General features: G+C 47.8%; 2 protein-coding genes and 1 pseudogene across 4 annotated transcripts in view; 1 reads left to right on the forward strand and 2 right to left on the reverse strand.

Annotated features, from left to right (window-relative positions):
- Window positions 1-586, forward strand: part of LOC105419566 (ly-6/neurotoxin-like protein 1) — a 3,503-nt gene extending 2,917 nt beyond the window's left edge. For all 3 annotated transcript variants that reach the window (XM_029845549.1, XM_029845547.1, XM_029845548.1), the window contains one exon: window positions 62-586. In XM_029845549.1, the coding sequence (XP_029701409.1) occupies window positions 62-273 (212 nt within the window). In that variant the 3' untranslated portion in view covers window positions 274-586. The remainder of the gene's footprint in view (window positions 1-61) is intronic.
- Window positions 587-2,453: 1,867 nt separating this feature from the next.
- On the reverse strand, window positions 2,454-6,854 carry LOC115251857 (chloride intracellular channel protein 1-like; annotated as a pseudogene).
- A 13,558-nt stretch (window positions 6,855-20,412) lies between these two features.
- On the reverse strand, window positions 20,413-24,404 carry LOC115251863 (sperm acrosome membrane-associated protein 4-like). The gene is made up of 4 exons (XM_029845604.1): window positions 24,296-24,404; window positions 23,488-23,560; window positions 20,733-20,843; window positions 20,413-20,649 (listed from the first exon to the last, which is right to left on the reverse strand). The coding sequence occupies exons 2-4, from the start codon at window positions 23,537-23,539 to the stop codon at window positions 20,420-20,422; spliced, it is 393 nt and encodes a 130-aa protein (XP_029701464.1). The 5' UTR covers window positions 23,540-23,560; window positions 24,296-24,404; the 3' UTR covers window positions 20,413-20,419.
- Between the last annotated feature and the right edge of the window lie 1,639 nt (window positions 24,405-26,043).

Raw genomic sequence — 26,043 nt, forward strand, 5'->3', positions numbered from 1 at the left:
TTAGTTGAGGTTCTTTTGGATTAATCCCGGTGTTCCTGCTCCCATCTCCCCGGACCTACAGGATCACTCCAGGTGAGCATGTATGAGAAGAGCTGCGCCGTCCCCTCCCAGTGTGGCGTGAGCGGCCAGAAATACGCCTCCGGCCTCTACTTTAACTACACCAACGTGTGCTGCGACACAGACCTGTGCAACGGCGCCGGGTCCATCACGGCCGTCGGCCGGGGCCGCGTGGCCCTCTGGCTGCTGGCCGCTCTGGTTCTGCTGCTGGCCTGACCCTCGGGGGCCTCAGCCCCTCTCTGCCATCAGTGTTGAAGAGCCCAGATCCACGTTCTCCTGCTGGAGAATCGTCCTAGTCGAGGTGTCGACGTCTTACAGGATAAATTTACGTCACATGATCAGCAGCCAACAACTCTTCTGTGTACTAGCGTTACCATTTCCATGACCGTGTCGCTCCGTTCATTTTGGATTAAATAGGAACGTCTCAGCGGGTTTCCTGTAATTCCCAGGGTCAAGCTACAGCTGAGATCATTGGGTTGTCTTCATGCGACACAAACATTGGAATAAAAGTAGCATTTTAAGAACCAGATCGTGTTTGATGGTCCCTGTTTTTACAAACAACCCCTTTAGATGAGAGTCCGTGTAAAAAAGACCACAACACACATCATTATTGCTTTAATCCAAAGAACAATTCATCAGCAGATAATAAAAAAGAAAGAGAAATCAAACTGCTGGTTGGCTGATAAAGTTAAAGTCTCAGTACAAAATTGTAATTTGGGCTCAGTTTAAATGGCACTTGGGGTTCCTTTTTCTATTTTAGTCCGTTAACGGTGGCGCCAGATGTTGCCAATGATCCGATTTTAAAACCATCTTGTAAAATCTTCATGGTAACATGTTCAGTCAAAGGGATTCAATGGTATCACATCTCCAGGCTCCCTGTTGGAGCCCAAACTCTAAGGCGGAGTCATCTGACGTCACAGGGGATGTGAGAGAACAGGCCTTTCCACACCTTCGAGGGGGATTCTTTACCGGCATGAGTTTGCAGTGACGAGCCCCCAGTTACTTGCATACGCGCTGCGTATTGTTCAGTAATCTTTCACGGCTGCTGACGGAGCACAGAAACAGGAAGCTGGTGTCTATTGAAGCCATTTCCTGTCTCTGCAACTGTAAACCTGCATCTCAAAAGCAGGACCTTTTCTTGAGGCCAAGCGGAAGCGCCCCCTTCCTCCATGGGACACAATAAGAACAACTGAAGATAAATGGAGGGTTTCTGCAGTCCAGCACCCTCTAAGATTTAAAAGAACCCTTTTCCTTCTTTTATCCATAACTGATGACGGCAGCTGAGCGGGAGCACAAAAGCTTTGATGCTACTAGTAGGCGGCTTTTGCCCTGAAACTCCCACAAGTAAACGCAGGACAGGAAATGCAGGTTGATGAGAGTGAATTTAGAGCCCTTTCAAATTAGCAACCACGGCTAAAGTACATAACTTGAGAAAGTAAAGGGCGCAGAGCGAGCGTGTACGACCAAATCAGGGGGTAGGGGTAGGTGAGGTCAGGGGTAGGGGTAGGTGAGGTCAGGGGTGGGGGGTAGGTGAGGTCAGGGGTAGGGGTAGGTGAGGTCAGGGGTAGGGGTAGGTGAGGTCAGGGGTAGGGGTAGGGGTAGGTGAGGTCAGGGGTAGGGGTAGGTGAGGTCAGGGTTAGAGGTAGGTGAGGTCAGGGGTAGGGGTAGGTGAGGTCAGGGGTAGGGGTAGGGGTAGGTGAGGTCAGGGGTAGGGGTAGGGGTAGGTGAGGTCAGGGGTAGGGGTAGGTGAGGTCAGGGGTTAGAGGTAGGTCAGGGGTAGGGGTAGGTGAGGTCAGGGGTAGGGGTAGGGGTAGGTGAGGTCAGGGTAGGGGTAGGGGGTAGGTGAGGTCAGGGGTAGGGGTAGGTGAGGTCAGGGGTTAGAGGTAGGTGAGGTCAGGGGTAGGGGTAGGGGTAGGTGAGGTCAGGGGGTAGAGGTAGGTGAGGTCAGGGGTAGGGGTAGGTGAGGGTCAGGGGTAGGGGTAGGGGTAGGTGAGGTCAGGGGTAGGGGTAGGTGAGGTCAGGGGTAGGGGTAGGGGTAGGTGAGGTCAGGGGTTAGAGGTAGGTGAGGTCAGGGGTTAGGGGTAGGGGTAGGTGAGGTCAGGGGTTAGGGGTAGGTGAGGTCAGGGGTAGGGGTAGGTGAGGTCAGGGGTTAGGGGTAGGTGAGGTCAGGGGTAGGGGTAGGTGTGGTCAGGGGTTAGGGGTAGGTGAGGTCAGGGGTTAGGGGTAGGGGTAGGTGAGGTCAGGGGTAGGGGTAGGGGTAGGTGAGGTCAGGGATAGGGGTAGGTGTGGTCAGGGGTTAGGGGTAGGTGAGGTCAGGGGTTAGGGGATCCAATCAAAAGGCCAATCATCCCTCTAAGGGGGAACACCACCAAAACCATTCAAGCCAACCAGCAGTATAACGTGATACCAGTGAATTATATTTTACTGAGGCATGGAATAAATGTGATGTGAACAAAAAGAATTGGAGAAAAGGAGATGAAACATGTAGCTTGCAGAGTGTTTAGCTTTCTGCTCTGCTGCTGTGTTCAGGCTCTTGTATTCTGCTGTCGTCCTACTTGAGAGCTTTAGCAACAGACGAGTAGGCAATGTGGATCTCCTCATCCACGGGGCAGGTGGAGGAGAACTCCTCCCTGGCATACGCAGCATTCAGGTACCTCCAAAGGTTTGTTAGAGACTGAGGGATGTTAAAGCTGCGGTACTTTAAACACACCACCTGGGGAGCAGGAGAAAGAGCAAGGAGAAAACCTTCAGCACCACTGGGCTTGACCCTAACCCTAGCCTTAACCCTAGCCCTAACCCTAGCCCTAACCCTAGCCTTAACCCTAACCCTAGCCTTAACCCTAGCCCTAACCCTAGCCTTAACCCTAGCCCTAACCCTAGCCTTAACCCTAGCCCTAACCCTAGCCTTAACCCTAGCCCTAGCCCTAGCATTAACCCTAGCCCTAACCCTAGCCTTAACCCTAGCCCTAGCCTTAACTCTAGCCCTAACCCTAGCCTTAACCCTAGCCCTAACCCTAGCCTTAACCCTGACCCTAGCCTTAACCCTAGCCCTGACCCTAGCCTTAACCCTAACCCTGACCCTAGCCTTAACCCTAGCCCTGACCCTAGCCCTAACCCTAGCCTTAACCCTAACCCTGACCCCTAGCCTTAACCCTAACCCTAGCCTTAACCTAACCCTAGCCTTAACCCTAGCCCTAACCCTAGCCTTAACCCTAGCCTTAACCCTAGCCCTAACCCTAGCCTTAACCCTAGCCCTAGCCTTAACTCTAGCCCTAACCCTAGCCTTAACCCTAGCCCTAACCCTAGCCTTAACCCTAGCCCTAGCCTTAACTCTAGCCCTAGCCTTAACTCTAGCCCTAACCCTAGCCTTAACCCTAGCCCTAACCCTAGCCTTAACCCTAACCCTAGCCTTAACCCTAGCCCTGACCCTAGCCCTAACCCTAGCCTTAACCCTGACCCTAGCCTTAACCCTAGCCCTGACCCTAGCCTTAACCCTAACCCTGACCCTAGCCTTAACCCTAGCCCTGACCCTAGCCCTAACCCTAGCCTTAACCCTAACCCTGACCCTAGCCTTAACCCTAGCCCTAACCCTAGCCTTAACCCTAGCCCTAACCCTAGCCTTAACCCTAGCCCTGACCCTAGCCTTAACCCTGACCCTAACCCTAACCCTAGCCCTGACCCTAGCCCTAACCCTAGCCTTAACCCTAGCCCTAGCCTTAACCCTAGCCCTAACCCTAGCCTTAACCCTAGCCCTAACCCTAGCCTTAACCCTAGCCCTAACCCTAGCCCTGACCCTAGCCTTAACCCTGACCCTAGCCCTAGCCCTGACCCTTCAGCACCACTGGGCTCTAGAACCTTTGTTTCCCAGCAGGCTGCCCATCTTAAAGCTTAAAGATTACCTTCACAATGTGCAGCTTAGGCAGCAGGTTGCAGTCGGCGAGAGTGAGCTCCTGGCCGTCCAGGAAGGGACGAGCGGAGGAAATGATATCGTCGGAGCTATTCTGGTCGACCTCGTCAGGAAGCGGGGTACCAAGGTAGTCGTCCAGCTTCTTCAGCGCCTTCAGCAGACCTTTCTCTAAAGCTGAACACAATTAATTACTCATTTACAATTATAAAGACACATTTCTCCTACATGCAAATGTTTGGGCACCGATACATGTCAAGTTCATAGGAAAGATTAAACAGTAGAAAAGAAATGGATCACCAAAGGGCATAAAAATAAATATGAAAAGCCGCTTAAAGTTGGTTAACTTTAACCCAGCAGTCAGCCAACCATCAGCAGCCCTGGGTTCCTCTTAGCGGTTAGCTGCTCTCTGGAGGCTAAGAGATGTGCTCGTAGGATTCTCTAGGCAAACAAGTCAGAACCCCTGTTTGACTTGGTCCTGGGGACGGTGCACACTCATAAATTTCAGTTTGCTTTTATTTATGGAGCATCAGTTACAATCAAAACTCTCTGCAGGCACTTGACATGAAGCCAGAGCCTAACACCATCTAGGAAAAGCCCCCGTGCACCATGGAAACAGGTCCTATGGTCCAACGAGGTTAAAACAGAACTCTTGGCTATGATGAGCCAAAGATTATGACAAAGGTATGTTTGAAGAACAAGAGACGCAGAGGTTCGGGAATAAAACCCTCATGTGCCTGTTGAGAACGGGGAAGGATCAGGGGACTGATGGAGGGAAGAACGGAGTGCACCGGGGTGCTCAGGACGCTGAAGGCTTCACGTGGCCCCCACAGTCCCCTGCTGGGCACCGAGGGGCCGTTAGCTGCTATCTACACAGGGTGCCGTAACATTTCTGGCAGCTTATTTGAACATGTAAAAGGTCCCATCAGCAGGTACATCATGAACTCGAATCCACCAGAACAGAATAAGCTCATTTGGTGACGACTGATCTCAGACAGTGAGATAAAACATTCGATCCACCTACTTTCATTGGTCTGGGGGTTGGAGTTCTTGATATATGCAGAGAATTTGGAGAAGACGTCCACGCCAGCTGTATTGGACCTCTGGATTCCGAGCAGCCAGTCGAGGATACCTGGAAATGTCAAAGGCTTGTTTGGTGAGGAAAGAGTGTAAGACCAGCCCCAAATAACAAGAAAACAGACTTTATATTGATCTCGTTAGTTTAAAAGGATTAAAAAATATATATAATGACTTTGGAGGGCAGAGTTTTTCCTCCAGGAACTCCTCGATTTTGTTGGTGTCTGTTTTCACTTCGCTTCCTCCACAAAGCAGGAAGGGAGGCTGAGCACCCGGCGCCAGGTCCTTCAGGATCTCTGGCTTTCCTAGAAACACAACCCAAAAACCAATCAGGCGAGAAATGAAACATATCAAAGGTGTCCCGGCCCGCTGTGTCCACTGCATGGCAATGCCGTGCCAACAGAAACCCGCAGCACAGGCGGTCACATGGTGCTCCACCTCTTCATGTCGACCGTGGTGACGTCAAGTCACTCCTTTCAGCCACAACAAACACCATGAACAAGCGCTGGGAGAAGGGACAGTTGCCGATGCTCTGACCATCACTCCCTGCCTGGGAGGGTAGAAAACATGCCCTTGTTTTAATTCTTCTAGGGTTTCTTTGACCTGAAGCTGCTAACTGGTGCAGACAGAAGTCACTATGGTGCCGATCCTCCAGTCCAAAGAAGAACTGGAGGATCGGCTGCAGCGCGGCTCTCAATAGAGGTGAAAGTGGATTTGGGCCACTTCACACAGCTTTGAATAGATTATGTCGACTTCTCCCACATTGGTGTCTGCGTCTCCATTAATTTGCATAAACATTTAAATAAACCTGTGGACGAATGAAGAGACTGGAGTTTACGGCATCTTTGATTTCTGGTTGATTGGTGGGCTAAAAGGACCAATTTACTAAATCTGATTCTTACAGGTGCTTTGTAGGAATTGACCATATAGCTTTAAAATATTCTGGTATGGCCACAGGGAGCCATATTTCTTATGTTCTCTCCCTCTATATGTTTAGTTGAAGGGTTAGGTCTCTAATCTTCAGCAAAATAAGGTCTTATCTACAGTCAGTAACCAGTCTGACGGAGCCTCTCTGACCTGATGGTTATCTGAAAACAAGGTTTAGAGAAGTTACAAGAGCATCTTCACCCACGATACAGGAAAAGGTTGGAGCGGCCGTTCACAGAGGAACCATTATGAAAACCCCCGGCAGAGAAAGCTGCTTCATTTCTGCAGGTTATTTTAGGACCAGCCAAATGAGATTAACCTGACTGGCCAATATACTAAACATAGATTAAAGTCACTAGTTCATCATCTCAACGTGCATTAGATTAGATTATCTTCTTTATGTCTGATGACTCCGCGCTTTTAGTCTCGTACCATCAAGTCAGACACGTTTGGAGTTTGTTCTAAATTCTTATTCATGAATTTAGAACAAACCCTTAGTTTTCTAGGAGTCATGGAACCGGAAAAAGTAAAGTTCTCGCGCGCACACGCACGCACACACACAACACGCAAATGTGTCACAAAAATGTCGCATCCTGTCCCGCGTTCTTTCTGGACGTTCTCGTCAAGTTGCTCACCTTCACAAAAAGTTCGATTTTGGGCTGAGTCGCGTCGCTCATCTTCACCTGTTGCTGTCGGGCCCTTTATTGGCGCTAGAAAAGAGCCAAAACATGCGAGAATTGGTGAGGGAAAGTTCCAAGTGGCGCCTTCGAACGCTCGCTTTCGACTCCGGAGCCGAAAAAGCAGCTCCGCGACGGGCGGAGGCGAGAGCCCGGAGAGGGAAACGGCGCTGAGCGGTTCTACCGACCTGGCGTGGTTACGGGCGGTTACGCGCGTCTGCTCGTTCTCCCTCCCGGTCCTGGTGTCCCTCACACGCAGCAGCTACACTCAGCACCGCTCCCCCCCCATTTCCTGCTGCGGCACCACGCGAAAAAAAGCCGAGCGAGCTGGCAGAGAGTCGCTGTGGACCGAAACAACGGGCTGGCGGGAGGAAGGGCTGCCGCCCCCGGGGGCACGGAGCCTGCGAATACCATAAAATACAGAGCACTCGCAATAAAGCAAAACTAGATCTTGCTCAAAGGTGTTGTACACTTACAATCTGGGGTGAAACGTTCCTTCAAAGTTTATTGTAAATACGCCATCACGCCCTCTCCGTGTCATGTCACGTTTAGCCGCCAAACACTCACTTTAGCCGCCAAACACTCACTTTAGCCTTTTGGTGAACTACAAGATCATTTAGCTTCTCTTTCTGTTGCCCAGGAAGAAGCAAATGTTAGAGGTTTCTGTTGAATATCTGCTTTAAGTTTATTTATTTCCTCACTTTTCATATCAAACAAGAAAATCTTTCCTCACATAAATTGTCCACCTCGTTATTGAGGTTGTGTGAATATTTTAGTGTGAGACTTAGTGTAAAGGAACCTTTTATTCACTTCAGGGACCATTTGGGCTTTGGTTCCAGGAGAGAACCCTAACAGCCGCCATGGTAGCAGGTGGGGACCAGGTTAGTAGCAGGCTGGGACCAGGTTAGTAGCAGGCTGGGACGAGGTTAGTAGCAGGTTAGTAGCAGGCTGGGACCAGGTTAGTAGCAGGTTAGAGCTTGAGAGCAGATTAGTAGCAGGTTGATATCAAGTTGGTAGCTGAGAAGAGTTGCAGATTTTCATGATAACTTCTCAACATGCAATGTTGGGGGGTGACGGTTACTTGTAATGTGACTGTTGACCACTAGATGTCACTAAATGACCAGGGGTCGGCAACCCGCGGCTCTTTGGCGCCGCCCTAGTGGCTCCCAAGAGCTTTTAAAAAATATGAAATGGAAAAAGATGGTGTGAATATATATTTTTTAATATAATTTCTGTAGGAGGAAAAACATGACAAGCGGTTTCCAATGCTGTAAACATGTTTACAATAAATATTTAATTTCAACATCTCATTATAATGGAAGTTAAACTTAAAGCGCCATCGTACAGCAGCTGGTCACGTGGTGCCTCATTCTCTCCAGGATGCTGCAGGGAAAATAAACATTTCATCATGAATGCTCATTATGTATTTGTAGCCTACTAATCATTTTGATAGTAGGCTAATGTAGCTAATATAGACACTTACAGCATGTGTTGCCTTCATAATAAGCCCTATATAGGCTTCCAATCTTTTGCGGCTCCAGACAGATTTGTTTTTTGGTTCAATATGGCTCTTTCAAACATTTTGGGTTGCTAACCCCTGCTCTAATATCCTTTTTTAAACCAGTAAATGACATCTCACTTTATATCATTTTGACTCGTCTCTTAAAATCTGTTGCTTTCCTTGTTGTGATTAAGCTGGTGACAGGTGGCATGTGGGGAAAGTACTAATGTGGCTGTAAAGTGTGAACAACACGGGTTTGTCAGACCTGAGAGTCATATGATTTAGTTAGAATAAAAAAGTTGTTTCTGTAATATAAGTGTCAGTTAAACAGCATATTAAGGTTAACAGATGCAACTGTGTCTGAGGTGCTCTGAACCTTGTTCTGATCCCTAAATATGGTGACAACAGAGGGATACCCTGTCCCCCCACCTGGCTGGACATTTAGAACTGAATTCTAACAAATTCAGTTCTAAATGTCACTTTTAACCCACAAGTATGTACCTACTTAGAATATGAATTAAATAAACTACATTACACCAGCTTTTCATTCACCATGACTTTCTGCCAACAGCAGTGCAGCGAAATGGCTAATCGTGTATGCTAGGACAAAAAGTTAAATATATGGCTTCTTATTTATCTAACCCGTTCCCAAAAAGGACGATGCAAAAGAAAATCATTGTTAAGGAGCTGGGACCCAACAACCCTGAACTTGCCACCACCACCAGTGTGGGTAGACAGAGGAGTGGCCAAGGCACACCTGAACACACCTGTCCATCCCCTACTCCAGAAACAAACAGACCTCCCCCTCCCTGTCTCTCCCCCTCCCTGTCTCTGTCTCTCTCTCTCCCCCTCTCTCTCTCTGTCTCTCCCTCTCTCTGTCTCTCTCTCTGTCTCTCCTCCTCCCTCTCTCTGTCTCTCTCCCTCCCTCTCTCTGTCTCTCTCCCTCCCTCTCTCTGTCTCTCCCCCTCCCTCTCTCTGTCTCTCCTCTCTCTCTCTCCCTCTCTCCCCCTCCTCTCTCTGTCTCTCTCTCTCCCCCTCCCTCTCTCTGTCTCTCCTCTCTCTGTCTCTCCCCCTCCCCCTCCCCCTCTCTCCCCCTCCCTCTCCCTGTCTCTCCCTCTCTCTGTCTCTCTCCCTCCCTCTCTCTGTCTCTCCCCCTCCCTCTCTCTCTCTCTCCCCCTACATCTCTCTCCCCCCCTCTCTCTCTGTCTCTCCCCTCTCCCTGTCTCTCCCTTTCTCTGTCTCTCCCCCTCCCTCTCTCTGTCTCTCTCTCTCCCCCTACATCTCTCTGTCTCTCTCCCCCTCCCTCTCTCTGTCTCTCCTCTCTCTCCCCCTCCCTCTCTCTGTCTCTCCCTCTCTCTGTCTCTCCCCCTCCCCTCTCTCCCCCTCCCCCTCCCTCCCTGTCTCTCCCTCTCTCTGTCTCTCCCCCTCCCTCTCTCTGTCTCTCCCTCTCTCTCCCCCCCCTCTCTCTCTGTCTCCTCCCCTCTCCCTGTCTCTCCCTTCTCCTCTCTCCTGTCTCTCCCCCTCCCTCTCTCTGTCTCTCTCTCTCCCCCTACATCTCTCTCCCCCCCTCTCTCTCTGTCTCTCTCCTCTCTCTGTCTCTCCCTGTCTCTGTCATCTCCCCGTCTCTCCCTTCTCCCCCTCCCTCTGACACACACGCTCAAATGCTCACTCAGTGTCACACACACTCACACACACACACACACTCATGCACACACACACATACTCAGTCACACACTCAATCACACACTCAATCACACTCACACACACACACACACACACATACTCAGTCACACACACACACACACACTATTGATGATAACCATGGCTGTGAAGTTCTCTCATGCTCCTTTGTCATAATTCTCTTATGCAACTGGAAATGGTCCATTTGCTTTATCTGTGAAACTGCTGAATTTGAGAGGAGAGTAGAGTAAATCATTGTTGGTTTGTAGTCATTTTCATTGTTAAATTGTAAGCAACATAAACCCAAATGAGCAACCATTGCAATCTGAAAGCACAACACATTTCACAGGTGACGTGGTGGTGCTGCAGTGGCCTCCACAGCCATCAGACCTCAGTCCAACAGAGCACCTTTGGGGATGTGGTGGAACAGGAGATTCACATCAAACAACAAATCTGCAACTTGATCATCATGTCAATATGGACTAAAATCTTTGAGGAATGTTTCCAACACCTTGTTGTAAGTGAATTTAAGGCATTCTGACTGTAAAAAGCGGGTCCAACCTTGTATTTGCAAGCTGTAGCCCATAAAGTGGCCAGTGAGTGTAGTTTACAGTAGTTTACAGGTCCCAGACATGCCTGGTTTATCCTGTTTATGAGAAAACACTTCGGAAACACATTTGCAACAGAGAAATGTGCTGTAATTCTTTATTTGCATAGATATCAGGAAAATTTTGCGTAAAACCCTTCAATATTTTCACATTCTTTTTGTTTAAATTAACAAAGACCCCACACACAGAATAATAATCAGAGATAATCAGATTACTGCACAGCATTTCAAGGCATGGAGAGAGGAAAAAGGTAGAGTTAAAGTACACTACATGGTAGAAAGCTCTACGTCATGACCCACAGAGACGTCAGGGTGCCGAAACACAGAGTCACAATCAGAGGCAGCTGGAGGGAGCTGGCGCCGTTGCATAGGTCTGTATTACAGCACTTGACACTGACGTTATAGTCGAAACCAAGAATGGAACCACTTGAGCTCCCACAGACGAACGAGTTCACGCATCCCCCGGTTCCAAGGGAGAGCGATGCCGTTGCATTTGCGGTTGTGATGTCTGAAGACAAAAATATCTCAGTAAATAAAACATTTACAATGACCATAATCTGAACTTTGGTGTCAATTCTCAACTGAAAAGGTGTCTTTCAATATGTTGAAAGCAATAGAAATATGCTCGCTCAGCCCATGTGTATATTCTAAATATCCAAAATGTTTAGTGAATTTGTGTTGATGGATGTTTTCTGTCCTGCCTTATCATGATGGAGAAATTATCCATTATTGGCTACAGTGAATCTGAACATCAAGCATGTTGAGTGCGTTAACTTACTTGCTTGTGCATTGAAGCAGCTGGAGGTCCGATTATCACATGTGACATTACCCTTCATTCGAACAAGTGCCCCGAACTTCCAAATACACAAAGGTTGCAGGTCAAACATTGCGCTGCATAAAAGAGAGACATAAAAACCGTTTGTGACTTGCCCAGCAACATAGCATACACATTACTTTATGGTGCAATAGCTACAAGGAAACTGGGCTGAGTAGTTTTGCCCTTACAGAAACCTCGATGTTTAGAGTTAGATGCACTCTCTATCAAAGTTTCTCTTGACTTTATTTCATTGATTTTTGGTCTCAGGCGATTGTGTTGGACCAGCTTTGTGTCCTCTTCATGGTTCTGGAGATGACTAATGTAAATGGGGATGTTCAATATTTAATTTTTTCCCGATATTGTCCCTTCTTAATTTCCAATATGGATACCATATGGGGTTTCCCCCTGCTAAAAAAACCAAATGACGAGCATCAATATCTTGTGTTTGCATTACACACATTATGCACACTTTCCACAATCCAAGTATGCACTGATGTGGTAAGATAAACATAAATATCATCCAAAACGATACATCACATCTAAAATTTTGAGTGAGAGAAGTACAGTAGCTGAAGAGTTTGATGTAAAATATGAGCAGATTGTGTAAAAGTTGCATCATTACAAAAGTAAATCTGATAACAATAATTTCCGATATTACATTTTACTGCCAATGTTGACTAATAATACCAGTAGGGGTCGATAATATTGGTCATCTGTAAAGGTAAAACAACATAACGTACATTGATGAGGACATGATCCTTTACAAAGATATTTATAACAATCAATTATAAATATACAAAATACATTATACATACCTCTAAAAATTTCCATTTAAAACAAAATCTCGGATTTTTGACATATTTTTTTTGGTCGCTCATTTTCCATTCAAAAATGCATTTTTAACTTACCTGCAACAATGACTCCCAGAAAAATGATTGCTCTGCAAAGGAAAACTCATCGTTGTCGGTCTCAATGGAGATGAGGTGCTTGTGAAAAGCTGGGGGATGACAGAGCCGCTATTTATCAGATACAAACCTTATACAAAACAGGTTCTACTAGTTCCGTTTTCGATTCCTGGAGGTGGAAGTGCTTACAAGAAATGGCTGTAAAAATTCCTGCTATTTCACACACACACACACACCACACACACACACACACACACACACACACACTAAAATCTTGGTGGCATGGAGAGAAGTCAGCCTTCTAACACAACTAAGTATGGATGACATCAAGCTGTATGCCAAGAACGAGCGTGACATCGACTCTCTGATTAACCTCACTAGGATCTACAGCAAGGACATCGGGATGTCATTCGGACTAGATGAATGTGGGCGGATGATATCTAGAAGAGGAAAGGGGATCGCAACTGATGGGGTTGAACTACCTGAAGGGTACAGCTACAGCAGGGTACAGCAGGACAGCTACAAATACCTGGGAATCCCGCAGGCAAATGGTAACCATGAGGAGGCAACTAGTAACCACGAGGAGGCAGCTAGTAACCACGAGGAGGCAGCTAGTAACCATGAGGAGGCAACTAGTAACCACGAGGAGGCACCTAGTAACCATGAGGAGGCAACTAGTAACCACGAGGAGGCACCTAGTAACCATGAGGAGGCAGCTAGTAACCATGAGGAGGCAGCTAGGAGGTCAGCCACAGCCAAATACCTACAGAGGTTAAGACAGGTCCTGAAATGTCAGCTGGATGGTAAGCACAAGATCCAGGCCCTAAACACCTACGCCCTGCCAGTAATCAGATACCCTGCTGGCATAATACCCTGGCCACTGGAAGAGATACAAGCCACTGACATCAAGACCAGGAAGCTCTTCACCATGCACGAGGGTTTCACCCTAAGTCCAGAGTCCTGAGGCTGAACACGAAGCGAAAGGAAGGGGCCGAGGACTAGTAATGGTTAGGGTTAGTGTCTGAACTACTGTCCAGGAGAAAACAACAAGCCTCCGAGAATACATCAAGAAGATGGCCCCCACTGACCCACTGCTGAGTGAATGCCCCAGGCAACAAAAGTCCACCAAGGAGGAGGAACCTGAGGGGTTATCATGGAAGGATCAGCCCCTGCATGGAATGGACCACCAACAAATTGAGGAAGTGGCTGATATCCAGAAAACCTACCAGGAGCTGGAAAAGGCCGGACTGAAAGAGAGCACAGAGGCTCTACTCAAGGCTGCACAAGAACTGGCCCTGAGCACCAGAGCAATAGAGGCCAGGGTCCACCAGACCAGACCAGACCAGGCCAGACCAGACCCCAGGTGGAGGCTGTGTGGAGACGCCCCTGAGACAGTCCAGCATGTCACAGCAGGGTGCAAGATGTTAGCAGGAAAGCATACATGGAGCGGCTTAACCAGGTGGCTGGCATAGTGGACAGGAACATCTGAGTATGGACTGGAGGCCCCAGGGTCCAGGTGGAGAAAAGTGCTGGAGAACAAGCAGGACAAGATCCTGTGGGACTTCCAGATCCAGACTGACAAGATGGTGGTGGCCAACCAGCCTGACATAGTGGTGGTAGATAAACACCAGGAGACAGTGGTGGTGATGGATGTAGCAATCCCGAGTGATAGCAACATCAGGAAGAAGGAACAGCAGAAGCTGGAGAAGTACCGAGGACTGAAGGAGGAGATAGAGAGAATGTGGGGCATGAATGCACCAGTGGTCCCAGTAGTGATGGGGACACTAGGGGCAGTAACCCACAAGCTGAGCAGATGCTCCAGCAGATACCAGGAACCACATCAGAGATCTGTCCAGAAGAGCGCAGTCCTAGGAACAGCTAAGATCCTGGGCAGAACCCTCAGACTAACAGTCCAACAGGTCGGCCAAGTTCACGGTCCAACAGGTCGGCCAAGTTCACGGTCCAACAGGTCGGCCAAGTTCACGGACATCGCGACACTCTTCTTACCATTGTAGATGCCTGCAGTTGAACATCAGAGAGGGCGGCGATTACATCAGTTCCCTTTGTCTTCGAGCACACTGTTGTGCAAAAAATAATAATATATTGTCATTTCCAATTCACATGTAGGTGTGATTTAACAAGAATAGAAATAATAAAATAAATAGAGTGCAGCTCACTGAGAAGTGCCGCTATTGAGCTCATTTTACAACAAGCCTGCGGGCGACTCGCGAGGTCCTTACGGACTTATACACATTTACCACTGTTTAAAAATAAAGGGAACACTAAAAATAACATACTAGATAGAGTAATACTTGATTCTTTATATAGTTGAATGTGCTCACTACAACAAATCATAATAATTATCAATGGAAATCCAATTTATCGACCCATGGAGGTCTGGTTTTGGAACTTTGATGTCATATCCGTAGAACAAGTCACACAAATTGTGTGTGGCCTCCACGTGCCTGTATGACCCCCTACAAACGCCTGCATGCTCCTGATGAGGTGGCGGGGTCTTCATTGTCAGTCTGTTGTTCTGCCCTGGGGAGGGACTGTGGTTGTCCACTGGCTGGTTGGCCCTTACGTCTTGGCGTAGCGTAGTGGGGTTACAGTGTCCTGGTCTGACTAACCGTACACCAAGTTACAGACTATAACGTGCACACATTACACACAGGCACACGTTCTTAGCACACAAGCGATCTTAATGACAAACTGTGGCTGCAGTGTCACACTTGTGAAAGGTTCACAGGGGGCTGAAGGCAGATTTGGTTGATTGTGGCTGCTTGTTTCAGTGCTGAAGTGGCTCTTATTACCATCATCACTGATGTTCACAAGTCTCAGTGCAAAGGGGCATGAATGCACGTGTCTCTGGAGCCACTGGGGCAGATGTGTGTGTACAATGACCCTTATACACATGTATATAATACGTATGAATGGATGTGTGTGTATGTGTGGCCGATCCCATACCTATGGCTTTTTTTTGACACTTCAACGTCTTCATAGCTCTGCTTGGTAAACTCCCAGCTTATCTTAAGTTGGGCTCGTGCCACGTTCAGAAAACACAATTTTATTTGTCGTTCACACTGCGAGTATGAAACTACACACACCCTAAACACACCCTGCAGCCTATCATCACTTGTTGCCAAGAGTGAGAGAAGCCCGACAGGATCGGACTAAACAGCCTCTAAACCCGCCCCTGACCCAACAGACCCTTAAGACTGTCGTGGCCAATTGTGGGAATGTGATTGCAACAACAGGCATCTTTACTCCTTGTGGAGTGAAATAATCACCAACCTACAATCTGATGTCTGGGGTGCTTCAAGACCACAATCTGTGACCACAACAAGAACAGACTGGTGTTTCAGATGTTTGGGGGGTTTCCTAGTGAGAGATGTCCTACAAAGCGAGACAGCACACGTTGTCCTGCCTCCCCAACCTGTGTCCTTGCTCTTGGTGACCACAGGATGATGGGGCAGGCGGTGGGTCAGTGTCGTACTTGTTGTGAGGTCACTCACTGGTAGAAGACACTATGGTTGAAATAGCAACCGTTGTGAACAACAAAAAATCGTCCAATCAAGGCTGACGGCTGGATTTAAAGACTCAACTTGGGCTTTAAGACTGATCTGTCTATTATGCTCAGAGGAGAGCTGGGGCACAGGTTGGGGTCTTGGTCTGATCCTCACACGACTGCAGTTCACCAGGGCCATGGAGCGACCAGCAGCCTTAAGCGATGTCGCGAAGGAAGAAAGCGATTGTTTTTCTTTAAATGTTCAGTTGTGTGCCATGTTGTCAGGGCCGGATTTCAACAGGACTTCCTGGTTTAGCAGAGGTGAAGAAGAAGAAGAATTCTCTTATCTTTTTTCAATTCTCTCATTTGAATGTAAAGTTCCTTCCACTTGTTCTGCATTTATTTGACTCTTGAGGGCAGTGACGTTGGTAGGTAAACACACATCATCCCCTAAATGGGAACTACAGTGGCTCCACCCTGTTCCACCCTGTTCCATCCGTATGAGGACGTCTGAACCTTTGTGATTAGCGGCATCATGTCGTCTGGGGTGCAGCACCACTGACTCAGTCTGGGTGGATCTCTGCTTAATTTGACGGTGTTGAATCATGAAAAGAAGGTTGTGGTGAAAGACAATCAGCTGATTCAGGCACACAAGTGACAGATTACTCTTTAAAACTAGTTTAACTAAAACTCATCAAATGTTAAACAAATCTAGTAAATAAATCTGAACAAATAAGGACAGAATGATTGACAGACAAATCTTTGATTAATCACACACGGTCAAAGTTTAGAGTAATTTCTTTAGAGTAACAAGTCACAGTATAAGGTTATACCCAATCCACTTTTTTTTATAAAGCACATTTAAAAAAACCAAAAGATTTTGAAAGTGTTTCACAAGGTAAAACTAAAAAAACAAATAAAAGCAGATAAAAACACTATCTAAAATCTAAAAATACCCCACAGTGGGTGGTAGGAGTGTCAGGTAGAAGTTCCTAATCAGGAAACTGCGGTTATCTCATAAAACAATCACATTTGCACAATTCCCATCGATACTTCCTGTTCACATTCCTGCTCAAATCCGGAGCCAAAGCAGAAATTTATCTGGATTGCGAGGATCAAAAACAATCAAATTGAATCTGTTTAAATGGTGCTGTGAGAGCAACAGACAAATGAGCCCCAACTCTCCGGCTTGATGACGCCAACAGACTGAAATGGGCACTATTTTCTGAGCCAAAGTGCACCATTTGTGTGCTTTTTTCCCTTCTCTCTCTCTTCTCCTTCTCTTCCCTCTCTGTTTTTTCTTGTGTCTTCCTTCCGGACCTCCGGATCAACCGGTTGTCTTGTTCCTGCAGCTTCGCTGCCGGCTCGCCTGTTCCACCCTCTGCTGAAGGCCAGGAGGAGACGCAGATTAGACAGAACTCCTTCCAGCCACCATTACTGCCAACTACAGGAAAAGTGTCCTGAGCAACTCCTGCACTTCAAAATCAAAACATACAGCGAATAAATGTAAAGCACCAAATAACAAGCAGCCATTGATCAAACAGACTGAGAAGGGTCAACAGTGGTCGTCGTTAGTTCCACCTTTACCAAAGAAGTTACACTACAGCAAAACACACAAAGCAAATAGCACTAATCTTCTAATGTGGACAAATAAAGGCTGGGACAGCTGATATACTTTTACTTTATGACCGTCACAATGTCGTTGGCTCCGTTTCTAAATTGTGGGAATTACGCTGTCCAAAACCTGATTTGGATTTTCAGATGTGCATCCTGAGTTCTGTCTCGGAATGAGAGGAACATTCCTGCTCTCTCAATTGAAACCTCCTGAAGCTGGAACCAAACCCTAAACCAGCTGTTCTGGTTCCTCCAGCATTCCCACAGTTCATCACTTGGGTTTCAGTGTGGTTCTTTAAAAAAACCAAATGTCATGATGCAGTTATTTCTCTGCCTTGCTCAAGAGCACACAACACACTTTGGAGGCCAGCCCTGAATTTAGTTTTAATTCTATCCACTTTTATTATCGAGAACACGATATAAAATTCAAGAGGACAGTTGATGCAAATTCCTTTTTTCATTTAATATTTTTTATTGTGTAGCAACAAGTTTTGAAGAAGGACAGTGTGAGTTAACAGGCACAGAAATGTCTCAGCAATCACAGATTTCAATCCTTTAACCATAAACTGGGTCAATTGTCCAGTGGAAAATATCATTTTAATGTGAAGTGTTGTGACTTTTAAACCCCTGAGATCTGGACGAGAGCAGCAGGAAGAATCCCTTCATGTTTCACATCATGCTTCCCCACACCACAGGCCAAGAGGGCGGCGCCACTGATGCCAGCCAAGGTCACCTTGGTGGCCGGGGCGCCGCTGACTGTCACCGGGTTGCACTTGTCTGTGGAGCAGCAGTCCAGTTTGGTCTCGTAGTGGACCCCCAGGATGGTTCCGTTGGTGGTGTGTTGCAGCCGGTCGGCTCTCTGCAGCCCTGCATGTTGAAGCCCACGGAGCTGGAGATGGATGGGAACGCTGGGGGAGGAAAGACGGGAATTCACACGTGAGCTAGAAAAAGGGATGTTTGTTGGAGCAAAGCCATGCAGATGGCGTGAGGTTGGTCCCATGTTGGGTGTGCTAGTGTGTAGCTGCCTGAGTGGAGGAGGCAGAGGGATTGAGCGGCCCACCTACTCGCTTTTCCAGTGAAGCAAACGCTGGTATTGGTCGAGCACATCACTTCAGAATTGCTGAGGCAGAACCCTGCCAAGCCGTATTTGCACTGGTTGCACGTCAGCGAGTTGACTGAAAGAAAGGAAAAGGGGAACGTTAAGGCAATATTCACTTTAGAGTCAGAAAATGAGCTGCCTCAGTTTAAAGGCTTTAATCAACTGTTTTATTCCTTCGTGACCTGACGAAAATGTTGAGTTTCAGATTTTAGCAAAAGGTCTCTAAAAGCTAAATGAAGTGGAAAAGCTGTCAGACGTCTATTTAGGGAGAATTTCCTTTGTCAGATCAAACACACATTTGTAAACGCTCCATTTACAGATGAGAAAATATCTCTGAATCTTACCTACGACCAACAATGCAACCGCGACGATGGTGGCACTCAGGATCTTTGCCATCTTGTGTTGCTGGACTCTTGTCAGGTTTCTGGATCCTCCAAGCAGGTGCTGAGATGCCTGTGTGTTGGTCAGACTGAGCCAGTGGTCTGGAACAGCCCGACACTTTATAGGAGACAAGTGAGGGGAGGGGTTTTGCTGCTGCCTTTTGTCCCTGCGTTAGTGAAAATGTTCAGGAATGTGAATGTGAAGTGCGATGTCACTGAGGGAGATTTGGGTCCTTCCCCCCGTGTCGGGCTGCAAAACCCTTTTATTTGAGCCTCAAAAGTTGCTTTAAACACCCAAAATTGTCAGATGTTTCAGGCTGGTGAAATAAATGGCTGAAAGGCAGAGCAACGACTGATGTCCTCCTCTATTCTGAGCGGTTGTGTCAATATCTGGATATAAGCTCTGTCAGGAGAGGAGGAGCAGACACAGACAGCACACACACCTGCTGCTTAGGAAATCAGACGTGTTGAAATTTACAGACGGTCAAATTCAGGACGGGAGGGGGAGGTTTTTCATCGACGGGAAAAGATGAATTTAAAAACACAAAAGGTGACTTGAGAATATATGAAATATGTCTATGGTTGGTTTGTTTATGTTTTGTAGTGAACATTTATATAATTGTATCAGTCTCCATCTATAAAAAGCCTTGACTTCAAATTTCTAACGGAACTTTCCTCTTCCTGTCTTTTTATCCTCTTGAAAATGGTCAAAAGTGACGACATCGGTCTGTGTGTTTATGAGAATACCTGACGCTTGACTCAGCAGCCACCTGAGGACTTCAAAGAGATCAAAGAGATGATTAACGCCCGCTGTTCAGACAAATGTCAGGATTGAAAATGTTTCCCCTACTTGATAGAAACAGAAAAAAAGACGTTTTCACCAGGGAAAACTGCAGCTTGTACTGAAACTCAGCTGTGATTTGAGGGCAGAGCGGCGAGCATTGTGTTCCTGAGCTCCACACCCTGATTCACCTGTTTCAAGGTGGCTGAAAACACCCCCAACAGCTTCTGTCTTCTGTAGCAGAATGATGTCAAAGAAAAAAGAACTGAAACGACACAGAAGAACGTTTCCCTCGTTTCGTGTTTATTTCTCTTCATGTCAACGCGGCCAATTTATGGAAAACCCTTTTTCCCTTTTCCCTTTTCCCTTTTCCCTTTTTCCCTTTTCCCTTTTACCTTTTTCCTTTTCCCTTTTTCCCTGTCTTATGGTTTTTCTTGGGTTTGACCCAAACAGCCTCAGGAGTCTCAAACTCATCTAATACTTGATTTATGGAGAAGACACCTTTAAACCATGGTCTCTAGATTCACCGTACATACGTTCAGCAGACATGCAGGAAGACGCCGTAAACACACGTTAACCAGCCAATTACAACATGAAAGAAACATGAATAAAACGTCAGAAAGCTTTAAAGTCGTCACAAAAGGTCATAGATTAACGTCATTTTTGTGTTACGGAGTCGATGTGACTAAGCTTAAGTGTTTAATGACAGGAAAAAATACCAGAATCCACCTTTAAGATTGTAACAGATGTATTTGAACAATAAAGGCTGTGACCCAAAAGCAGCAGGACGGGTCGGCAGCCGGCTCAGACGGGCCTGAAGCGGAACGCCGGAGCTTCCCTCCCCCCGTGGTGTTTCCGGCACTGCGCCAACACTCCTCTTGGGCTTCACCCCAGGACCCGGGTCAGGAACAGAGCAGCGATGGTGGCCAAGGCCACGCCCACGCCGGACCCCCCGGGCAGCCCCGGGGCGCCGTTGCACAGGTTGGTGTTGCAGCACGTCTCGGTCATGGTGTAAACGGTGGAATTGGTGTTGCTGGGGGGGAAGTTCACGTTGACGGTCTTGTTGCACTTGGCCTCGGCCAGGCAGCCCTTCTTGATGATGTTCACGAAGCTCGCTGCAGGGGAGCGAGCACAGGACACGCCGCTGTAACACGCTGCACATCACGCCACGCATATTTCACACCACGCCGTGCGTTACCTGCCTCCCCGACCCCGCTGAAGCACCACTCGCCTGCGCCACAGGTGACTTTGTGGTGTAGCACAGCGACCAGAAGCCCATAATCGCATTTGTAGCACTGCAGGCCCTGACCTGGCGTGGAGGGGGAGAGGGCTCAGAGACGTTAGCACGGCACAAGATTCACATTTAAATTAACATTATATTAAAAGACAATCATCAAGAATGATTCCTGAACAGGTTGGACTAGAGGACGATGACCTTTTACAAGTGTAAGTTAAGATCTCTCCACAAGTTCAGTCTTAACCATGAACACAGCAGTGCTGGGTTCATCCTGATTAACTAGTAATAGACTAGTTGTGAGGATCTGTGGCGGCGTTTGACACAACGCTGCCAGCGACCGGATGTTTGCTGAGAAAACCTCGAGGAATTAATGTCAAAATGACATCTGAGATTCAAGGGAGACTGAACACGCCTCTCACACAGGAACCAGCCCAGAATCCTGTTGCACTGGTCAGTGGTTTACGCCTTGTTAGTTGAGACAAAGACATTTGCTCATCCTCATTCCTCATACACAACATTGTTTTAGATGTTGTTATGCAAACCACAAGGAAATAGTGACAATCCAGTCACGGGTTAATGATGGGATGGTGCTCCGCTGGCCTCTTATATGTTGTTGTTGCTAAAGCTAGCCTGTTAGCTCTACATCTGCTGTATTCAGAGTCTTTAAACTCGTCTTTACAAGATGTGCGTCAACAGGTTCAATGAACGTGGCATCTTAACACAACTCAAACTCCAGTGACCTAACGAGCTCCAAAAATGGAGAGCTTTAGTGGTGAAAATGGAACCACGGGAGAAGGGTTAGAGAAGCACCAACAACAGTTAAAAAACAGTTAAAGTCAATGTAATGGCTCAAGTTCTACTGTGTGTGTGTGGTGTGTGTGTGTGTGTTTGTGTGTGTGTGTGTGTGCGTGTGTGTGTGGGTGTGGGTGTGTGTGGGTGTGTGTGTGTGGTGTGGTGTGTGTCCAAAACTAAATCATAATATGTGATTCAGCCCTGTATTGGACCACAACTGGGCGTCGCACTCGCACACAGAACAAAAGCATCATCATGTGATCATGTGTCATGTGACACTGCTGCTCTGCCACAACCCGTGAACATTCCCCATGTTTATGTGGTGAGTCGGGAGGACCAGGATCAGCCTTTGCTCCCCACATCTGGGGGCTCCTGGCACCTTGCTCAGGGGCCGCCACGTTGGTTGTTCACTAGTTATTGATCACACAGGATCAATTATACTGTAATTAAGAGTTTAGCTCAGTTTCATGTGGCACGTTGCAAATAAATGTGATTTTAGAGAGTTAAAAATGAGATTTAAATACTCCAGAGAATCAGTGGAGAAGATTCTTCAGTTCTAACGGGTGTGAACGTCTTAACCACACAAATGACCACAAATGACCACAAATGACCAGTAAACCAGCACGTGACACTGGGAGTCGCGCCAGTTGGTCGGGAAGCGCTGAGCGTTGCTGCCCTCTAGTGTCGGTTCACCGCAGGTGCAGCCAAGCGGCAGAAGCGTGAGAACATTTTAATGGTGCAGATGTTGTCATGTTCACATCCAACAAGGTGCTTTTATCTAAACTAAAGACATTTACTGACACGTTTCACAGGTTACAAAAGGCCTCAACTCAATTACGCAACGTAGCGTAATCAAAATCATTGCTAATATTAATCTCATCAGACAAGTTCCCTGGAAAACTTCCTGCTATCCTTTTTTTTTCTTATGAAAAAGGGAGATTGAAAGAATGTTAGAGAATTTAGCAATTATTAATTAAAAATCCCCAATAAGAATTGGCTTGTCAGGCTTTGTCCCTGCGGAGGTTGGTGACTAGATCACCTGTGTGATCTAGTCAGATCCCAACAAGATTCCTGTTCTTTGTGTACTTCAGCGTGTAATTATCGTCTGGAAAAACCTCAAAAACAAGAAGCCTGAAAGACTTTTCCTCTGTCGAAGTCACATTTGTCATCAACGACATCCTGGATATCGGTCAGAAGGGCGTGGGCCGAACCAGAGCCGCCTCGGTCACATAACAGAGGAAACGGGACAATAGTTCGGGGGCTGTGTGTCCGGACCCACTTTATGTTCCAGGCTGAGGAATTCCTGGAGCAGCTGGCAGGTTGAGACACGACTGAGCTTTTTAGGAACGTCTGCGAGGACCCGGACGGCCTCGCCCTAAACTGGGACTGGACCTGGGGGGCTGCTCGGATCAAAACCACCCTTTCAGCAAATAATTGGTGCAATCATGTCAAACAAAAGTCCATTAAAGGTTCATTATCGTAATGTATCAGATCACACTGCTGCATGAAGAATCCGCAGCCGCTAGATAAGTGTGAGAAACACCCCACCTTACGCACGCGCGCACGCACGCACGCAGTAAAAAAACAAAACAAACAAAAATCCCCAGATCGCACCCAGCAAAAGCTGCATTTACATTTATAAAAAGTAAAGGAGACAAGTGTGAATCCAAATGAAACTTGTTCGGTGAGTTTTGTGCCCGAAGGCTCCAGAAACAGGCAAACGTCATAAAACGGGAGAAGTTGGGAGAAATGGGAGAAATGGGAGAAGATGCTATTTCAGAACAACAAAAGCATCTTTTCTGGATGTGACATTTATTCTAGACGCACATTTTATCGCCAACTCTTCCGAAGCAGCAATTTTTAAAAGTCCATTTCCAAATCCGTAAAAAACGGATCAAAGAGATCAAAGAAAACCCAAACTCACCGATGGCGCAGCAGAGTCCGACTGCGAGCAGGTAGAAGAGAGTTCTGTTCATCTTGATCTCGGCTGGAGGAACCTTCAGAGGAGACACATGAGCCCGTTAGAGGGACCAGCGGGCGTCGGCACTTATAATGACCCACCTCCCCCCACGGGAGGGGGGGCCTGTGGAGCCGCCACCTCCCGGGATTCCTCCCAGGTAAACCCGTTCAGTTCCAGCAGGGAGGGAAATCAACGGTGGGAAGCAGAACCGAGCAGAACCGAGCAGAACCGAGCTGGGATCTGCGGGTTTGAGTCGATGGAAGGTAGCGGAAATGATGAATTTTGGTTCCTTCTTTCTAGCCGAGACGTTTACGTGTAATTACACCCGGATCTCCGCCAGATCTCCGGATCTCCGCCAGAATCTCCGGATCTCCGCCCCACAGGTACACCCACTAATACTCCCCTTAACTCGATTACCTGGAACGAGTTGGTCACGTCTGGTGGGGATCACTGAGGCGCTTTGAGGGATCTGTCGTCTCCCTGTTTAAATGTTTGGACCAGTGACCCAGTAAAGGATCCGGAACGAAGCTTTATGCACAAAGTTGCTTTATGATCTAAGCTGAAAGCAGCTGGATCAGGATCATCCTGAAAACATTCCTGCAACCAACTGGTCCTTGATCCAGTATCGGTGGTCCGTGACTGGATCTGGTGACTTATTTTACTAACTTTATGCGTATAAATTCCTGAGGAACGTGCACAAATTCATCGTGCACCAGATCACCACCAGATCTCTGCCCCACAGATCTGACGTACAGCCACTAATGCCCCTTACCTGGGATACCGGATCAGTTGGTGAGAGTCTTGAGGTGGACGGATCTTTATGTTCTTGGAACGAGGTTGTTCAACTTTCAAACGTTTGGACCAGTAAAGCTGTAATAGTTGATATGAGGCAGCAGCAGTACAAGCATAAAGCTGCTTTATGATCAAAGCCCCTTGGAAGTGGGGCTTTGATCTTATGTTGAAAGTGGCCCCACCTCCCAACGATAAACAATCAAGCTTCTAGATGGAACCAGGAAGTTTCACCAAAGTGGAATCTTCTGCTCTTGGTCCCATTCTGACCGTGCCGTGTATAACGTGAGTGGTAATAACACGACGTATAACATGAGTGGTAATAACACGACGTATAACATGAGTGGTAATAACACGACGTATAACATGACGAGTGGTAATAACACGACGTATAACATGACGAGTGGTAATAACACGACGTATAACATGACGAGTGGTAATAACACAATGTATAACATGACGAGTGGTAATAACACGACGTATAACATGAGGAGTGGTAATAACAGGATTTTAATAAAGGCCTTCCCTGGGGAGGCTCCTGTGGACAGACTGGGATGGAGACGCTGCTGTGGAAAGATGATGACATCAGAGGCTTGTTTGATCTTCATCTGCATGAAAACGAGATGCAAATATTAACGAACAATTAGGAACTAATTCTTCCTTATTTATTCACCAGACACAGAGGCCGTGGGGTGTGTTGATGAACCCCACACACTGAGTAGTACTAGTACTACCACTACTACTACTAGTACTACCACTACTACTACTAGTACTACTACTACTACTACCACTAATACGGGGAGGGAGAGGAGGAGAGGAGAGGAGAGGAGGAGGGAGAGAGGAAAGGAGAGGAAAGGAGAGGAGGAAAGGAGGGAGAGGAGGAGGAGAGGAGGAGGAGAGGAGGAGAGGAGAGGAGAGGGCAGGGGAGGAGGGGGGGGAGGAGAGGAGAGGGAGGAAGGAGAGGAAAGGAAAGGAGGAGGAGGAGGAGGGGAGGGGAGAGGAGAGGAGAGGAGAGGGGGGAGGAGAGGGGAGGGAGGAGAGAGGGGGAGAGGAGGGGGAGGAGAGGGGAGGAGAGGAGAGGAGAGGGGGAGGGAGGGGGGAGGGGGGGAGGAGAGGAGAGGAGAGGGGGGGAGGGGGGAGAGAGAGAGGGGGGGAGGAGAGGGGAGGGGGGAGGAGAGGAGGGGGGAGGAGAGGAGAGGGGAGGAGAGGGGAGGGGGGAGGGGAGGAGGGAGAGGGGGGAGGAGAGGGGAGGGAGGAGGGGGGATCACCTCCACGAGCCTCATCGATCACAGGCTGATTCCACTTTTTTCTTATTTCTTGGTGTGACAAGAACTCGATTCAGGTTTTGTTGAAGCTCCATTTTAACAGCAGGTCTTTTTTTACTGGTTGAACATTAGACGATCAAGTCTGTTCTTGCCCCCCCCCCCCCCCCCCCCCAGGTCCCGGGGCAGTTTTCCTTTGTCGGCCTCCTCACAAACACCTGAGAGAGTTGACAAAAGCCTCGAGTGAATGAGCCCCCATGTTGGGAGAGATCGTTAGGAAATGGAGGGGGGGGGCGGGGAGGCGGGGGGGAGAGAGGGGGGGGGGGAGAGAGAGGGAGGTTGGGGGGGGGGGAGTTTGACTGGTCTCTCTTCAGCTGGGGAGGGAACGGGGGGCGGGTCCGGAGTTCCTGAGTCACGCACGAGCCTCCCGTTCTGCTGCCTGCGGGTCTGACGCAACAGTCACGTGGGG

The sequence above is a fragment of the Takifugu rubripes genome, chromosome 12 (assembly GCF_901000725.2).
Source record: "Takifugu rubripes chromosome 12, fTakRub1.2, whole genome shotgun sequence".
Taxonomy (NCBI): Eukaryota; Metazoa; Chordata; class Actinopteri; order Tetraodontiformes; family Tetraodontidae; genus Takifugu; species Takifugu rubripes.